We start from the raw sequence: 6,083 nt of genomic DNA on the forward strand, positions 1-6,083 counted from the left end.
GGAAAGGGACCACGTTACATGGCACCTAAAATGGCAGTGCAGCAATCACCAGTCTGACTGCTCCTGCTGTGAGGTATTTCAGCAGTGCTTTGCCATTCCATACTGGGTAGTTCTGCAGTTTTAAACTTAGAAGTTTTTTTTTAAAAAAATCACCACAAGCCATGACTTAAAAAAAGACGAGAGGACAGCAAGGAAAATACTGGGCTGTAATGGTTTGGCTGTCATGTTGCCTGTATAATTATTGATAGCATGTGAAGGAAAGGTGGAAACTAGGGAAATAATTGCTGTTCTGGAAATCTGTTAACATTTTTCTCAAAACAAGTAATAAAATCTGTGTTCAGCCTACTTATTTCTGAAACAAAATATATATAAAAGGGTTGTTCCAAACCATAGCATAACATTGTTGAAGATACTAATATCACATTGTTGAAGATATTAATATCATATTTTTCTGAGGTGGCTGTCAGTTATTGTGTAATGTGGGACCCAGGTATGCTGTGCGAATGGAGAACTTTTTTTTTTTAAACAACATGGTACAAAAGGCTTTGAATAATGGCTTATACATTGGTTTGAAATATTGAACATAACAATGGGCAAAACAGTGGAGGTCTTTTCGGTTTTGTACGATTCTCTGCAAAAATCATAGCAGAATAAAGTAAACTGAAATGTAATTGAATGCAATAAAAAGTAATTGCTTTCTTTCCCACTTGTATGGAAGGACGTCGAGTGGATATTTGTGTGGCTGAATTAAAATTTGCCAGAGTTATTAAAAAGCTGTTAAAATGAAATGTTTTTTTAAGATACTTAGTTTTGTGTGAATTACAGTGCAATCCTATGCAGAGTTATTCTCATCTATGCCCATTGATTGCAGTGGGTTTAGATGGGAATATCTCTGCATAGAACTGTGCTCTTAAACTGTGTGAATTACTACCTGGAAGACTATATAGAAGGTAATTGAATATTTTGTGTTGGCAGTTAGACTTATAATCCCTGTTTAATCACCACCTTGTGGTGGCTGTTGAAACGTCAAGTAAGTTTGGCTTGCCTGTAAATCACAGTAGCTAGCCATGTTGAGTCGAAATCACTGCAGGATATACATTATTTCTAATTAGACCAACTTGTTAAAATGCTATAGTCAGATTTCTAAACTGCACATCTCTATATCATATACTTAAGTGGAATGCACAAGATTTAAAGGTTTGGTATCTTGGCATCTGTGAACTGTATAAGTGATCCAGTTAAAATAAACAGTAGACACTTTTAGAAGCAATAATCAAGATTTCAGATTTGATAGAACAGGATACTTGTTGATTGCAGTGGGTTTAGATGGGAATGGATATACTAAATTCATACCCTCTGAAGGGAAAAGAAAATACTGTAGTATAAGAAAATATTGTAGTATTTGTTTGTTAACAATGCAGGCTTTTTCCTATACCTGTTTGTGCCTTTCCTAACCTGCGGAATATATATTTTTTGAGCTTCTAGGATCGTAGTTTTAAATAGTTTCCAAGCTTCCCCAATGGTTTTGACCCTTTCTACTTTTCCTTTCAGTTTCCTCCCCACATGTCCCCTCATATCAGAGAAATTACCCCTTTTAAAGTTAAAAGTGGTTGTGTGAGTCTTTTTGGCCAATTCCCTATTTATACAAATGTTGAACTCAACAACATTATGATCACTGTTCCCAAGCGGTGCAATCACTTTTACATCTCTCACCAGGTCTTGAATGTTTGTTGTTGTTGTTCAGTCGCACAGTCGAGTCCGACTCTTCGTGACCCCATGGACCAGATCCCGCCAGGCCCTCCTGTCTTCCGCTGTCCTCTGAAGTTTGCTCAATTTCATGTTCGTTGCATCTATGACACTGTCTAACCATCTCATCCTTTGCCGTCTCCGTCTTCTTTGACCTTCAATCTTTCCCAGCATCAGGGTCTTCTTCAGTGATTGCTCTCTTCTCATTTGGTGGCCAAAGTATTTGAGCTTCAGTTTCATTATCTGGCCTTCCAGGGAACAGTCAGGGTTGATTTCTTTTAGGATTGACTGATTTGATCTTCTTGCAGTCCAAGGGACTCTCAAGAGTCTTCTCCAGCACCATCGCCACGACAAGGCAGTGATCCATGAGGGGGGTCTTGAGTGTGACTTAGGACCAAATCAAGGATCGCCTCTCCCCTGGTAGGTTCCGTGACCATCTGCTCCATAGCACAGTCATTTAGAATGTCTAGAAACTCAATCTCTTTTTCCCTACGAGAACACATATTGACCCAATCAATGTGTGGGTAGTTAAAATACCCATGTAGTTTGACCTTCAGGTGAGCTGGAGAGACCACCTGGTGTGTCATGGGCCTCTTAAGGACTACAGTGTATTTTATTTTATTTTTAGTTAGTTTGCTGTGTCTCTTGCCTCATTTTAAATGCATGCATTGACTTGCCAAGGAAGCACAAGCTGGGTTTGCTGATATCTCAAGTGTTGTTCATATAAGTTTGCTCCAGGGCTGATGTATCAGGAAAATTTGGTACAATTGGAAGAAGAGGAATTATTTTCTGAAGCTATAAACCTGGTTTATAAGGGTGGCTCTAGTTCTGATGCAGAGGATTATGAACACAACATAGGGCTGCCAAGTGGGGGCAGGGGGCGGGGAAACCCCTCTTTGGAGGCCCGATTTCCGCCACGGCGGAATTGGGCCCTGGGGGGAACTCCACCCCCAAAGCTACGTCACCGGAGGGGATGCAGCCCAGTCGCTCACGTTGGGGGCGTGGGCCAGATTGTCGGGGGGGGAACCATATGGTTTTCCCCTCGACGATCTGGGCCACGCCCCCAACGTGAGTGACGTCGCACATCACTTCCGTTGACGTGCTGGCGGCGCACACGCACGCACATCCGGAGCCGGCTCCCAGAGCGATTGGAGCCTCCCCTGCCGGTGAGTTTGCAGGAGTTGGCAACCCTAACACAACAACATGTTGCATGCCAGCTGCAGTGGCTGTGGGGTTGAACAGTCCAGATACCAGCTTTCCTCTTCTGTTGATCATTTGTTTTGCATGGCCCAGAGAAAGTACCTCTGAGAACTAATCCTCCAGTACATCTCTTGATCAAAGTGATTATGCGGATATACTATAAAACAGGCAGCGCTTAGAGCTCACTAGCAGAGCATGTGCTTTGCATGCAGTGTCAGTATAATACTTTCAAATAATAATACTTTCAATTTATTGATCGCTTTTTCCCACTCATGTGGGCTCAGAGTGTTTTACAATACCAGTATCTTGTATCTCCCATTTTAACAGGTCATGTAATGAGGCTGGGAAAAACATTGTACCTGACGTGCTGGATGACCACTACTAGTCTGTACTAGATAATACTAGAATAGATAACCCATTGTCTGAGTCAGTATAAGGCAGGTTCATTTACTTTTATTTATTATCCTCGTCGCCCAAGGTCACTTACAGGCAACGATCCAAACTTTTACAAATTAAAACCCAGTTTGAGGGTTGTGATTGATTGCATTGTTTTTATTGTGTAATATTGCATTCTTTTTATTGAATGCTGTGAGTGGGATATAAATAAAGTAAACAAATAAAATAATAAAATATGAACTCCAAATATCTCCCTCTTCTTCTGCAAGATGTCTGCCCCATTAAAAGCCCTAGTAAGCAAAAAGGTGTTGCAGTGTCTCTTCAGGGAGCTCAGTTGATGCTGGGTGGGCCTTAGTGGGGGAACAGTCAGCAGGTGGCAGCTTGAGGGCTGTAGTTGGCACGTGGAAACATATGGGAGAACATGGTTGTTCAGATACACAGGTCTCAGGCTCTTAGCAGTCTTGGAAAAGTTATGTTTGTTTTAGTTGCTTATTGTTAAGTGTGGTCTTGGAAATAAACTTTGATATGATGGGGGGGGGAGGACACTTCCAAGCAATTCGTATCTTAAACCAAGTAAAACTACTGTATACAAATTAAATATGCCCAAAACAGGCTGCATTACTGATATTTTGTGACAAGAAATCCAGAATGACAAGATGGTGATTAAAATAAAACACAAGGCCAGTGGCACATTAAAGACTAACATTTATTTCAATGTGAGCTTTTGAGAGTCATAGCGCACTTCTTCATGTATCTGAGCTGTGATTTATGACCACTCATATTGAAATAAAGTTTGCTGGTCTTTCATGAGTGACTGGACTTTTTTTTTTTGCTACAACAAACTAGATAATCATCTCATTTGCACCAATTTTCCTTCATATTTTATTTCCAGAAAATTGTTCGAGGGGGCCAGAGTCCTCAGTACAAAGAGAAACGTTTCAAAGAGATCCGCACTGATACTCCAGGTCCTGGAACCTATTACCAGCCTCCTTCAGTGGGTGTGGAAATCCAAAATAAGATGAAGCAGTCATCTAAAATTCCTGAGGGTCAGGTATGTCTGCATAAAGATTGTACCTGTTATAGATTTGCAACAGATAATATTATTCTTTTGCGTAGACTGTGAAAATCATACCAAATCTGTTTACTTGTAGTTATAAGTGTTTGGATGACAGTACTACAGTATGAGCACATGTATACCTGGAAATGGAGACATATGTGTAATATTTCTGTGACCAGCCTTTTGGGTTCCTTGCTACTATCCCTTTCCTTTTGTCGTCTTTGAGCCTGCTCCTTAGAGAGGGTGGTTAGCACTCGAGTCCCAGCTACCATGGTTGCATATGTTTCTGGCCTATTCATTAGGTTTCAGTTCTTAATATGACTCCATAACCCCTGAGCTTTGTAAAGGAACTGTGGCTCAGTGGAATAGCCTCTGTTTTGCATGCAAGTCCTAGGTTCAGTCACCAGCATCTTCAGTTAAAAGGACCAGGCAGTAGGTGATGTGAAAGACTTCTAACTGAGACCCTGGAGAACTGCTGCCAGTCGGAATAGACAGTACTGTTCTTGATGGGCCGATGGTCTGATTCAATATAAGGCAACTCCATATGTGTTCATGTGTGTGTGACCTATGAGTGAGAATGGGAAGAATAAACAGGTTCAACTCCGTAGAGTTTTGACTAAGAACAAAAACATACTTATTCTTCCATGCTAAAGCTCCAGAATGAAATAGCTTCTGTGTTTAAGTAAAGAGACAATAATAAACACAAGTATGCACTTGGTAGATTGAGATCTTCAGGCACAGGAGAGGGGGTAGAGGTCTAGGGCAACACATGGGCTTTGTGCTCTCGGACTACATCCTATGTGTCTAACGTCAAGAGAAGACTTGTGAACCCAGCAACCATTTCTGAAAACTTCCCTTATACTTAACTTTGTTCTGAGATAGTGGCATGTATTTTGTTTTGTGTAGTACCATAGACTACGGTAGACTAGAGATCTCTTCAAGAAAATTGGAGAAATTAAGGGAATGTTTTGTGCAAAGCTGGTCATGATAAAGGACAAAAACGTTAGGGACCTAACAGAAGCAGAAGAGATTAGGAAGAGGTGGCAAGAATACACAGAAGAACTATACAAGAAGGATCTCAGTGTCCCTGACAACCACGATGGTGTGATTGCTGACCTCGAGCCAGACATCCTGGAGTGCAAAGTCAAATGGGCCTTAGAAAACATTACTAACAACAAAGCTAGCAGAGACGACGGTATCCCAGCTCAGCTATTCAAAGTCCTAAAAGATGATGCTTTTTAAAAAATACTTGCCCAAATGAGCAAAGTTTATTAGGTTTTTTAAAGATTACACAAAACAAAACAAAAAAGAGCAGTACATTTTTAAAATATCTAGACATTGTCTTGCTCACAACATCTTTAGATACATAGTTCCCTTTTCCTCCTTGTTTAACTTTATATTCCACAACAAATATCATTAATCAAAATTCTATTCCCAATATATAGTTCATTTTTCTATATCCTATCTGCTATATTTCATTTTATCTATACTACACTATTATTAATCAGTTTTATAATCATAAAAATAGGAAGGGAAAGAAGCAGGTGTTTCAACAGTTTAATAGTTCTAATTTGGGCACATATTTCTTATATAATAACAGTTTGGTCCCTTTAAGATATTCCTTCACCTGTTTAGCTTTCAAAATCCCATATACTTGCAAACTTAAGCATGATATTTTATATTT

At 40.0% G+C, this 6,083-nt stretch overlaps 1 protein-coding gene across 1 annotated transcript in view; it reads left to right on the top strand.

The window, feature by feature from the left end:
* Positions 1–6,083, top strand: part of STPG2 (sperm-tail PG-rich repeat containing 2) — a 336,565-nt gene that overhangs the window by 11,405 nt on the left and 319,077 nt on the right. The window contains exon 3 of the mRNA XM_015415991.1: positions 4,235–4,393. Coding sequence (XP_015271477.1) covers positions 4,235–4,393 — 159 coding nt within the window. The remainder of the gene's footprint in view (positions 1–4,234; positions 4,394–6,083) is intronic.

The sequence above is a fragment of the Gekko japonicus genome, unplaced genomic scaffold (assembly GCF_001447785.1).
Source record: "Gekko japonicus isolate JY-2015 unplaced genomic scaffold, Gekko_japonicus_V1.1 scaffold68, whole genome shotgun sequence".
In the NCBI taxonomy this organism is placed as follows: Eukaryota; Metazoa; Chordata; class Lepidosauria; order Squamata; family Gekkonidae; genus Gekko; species Gekko japonicus.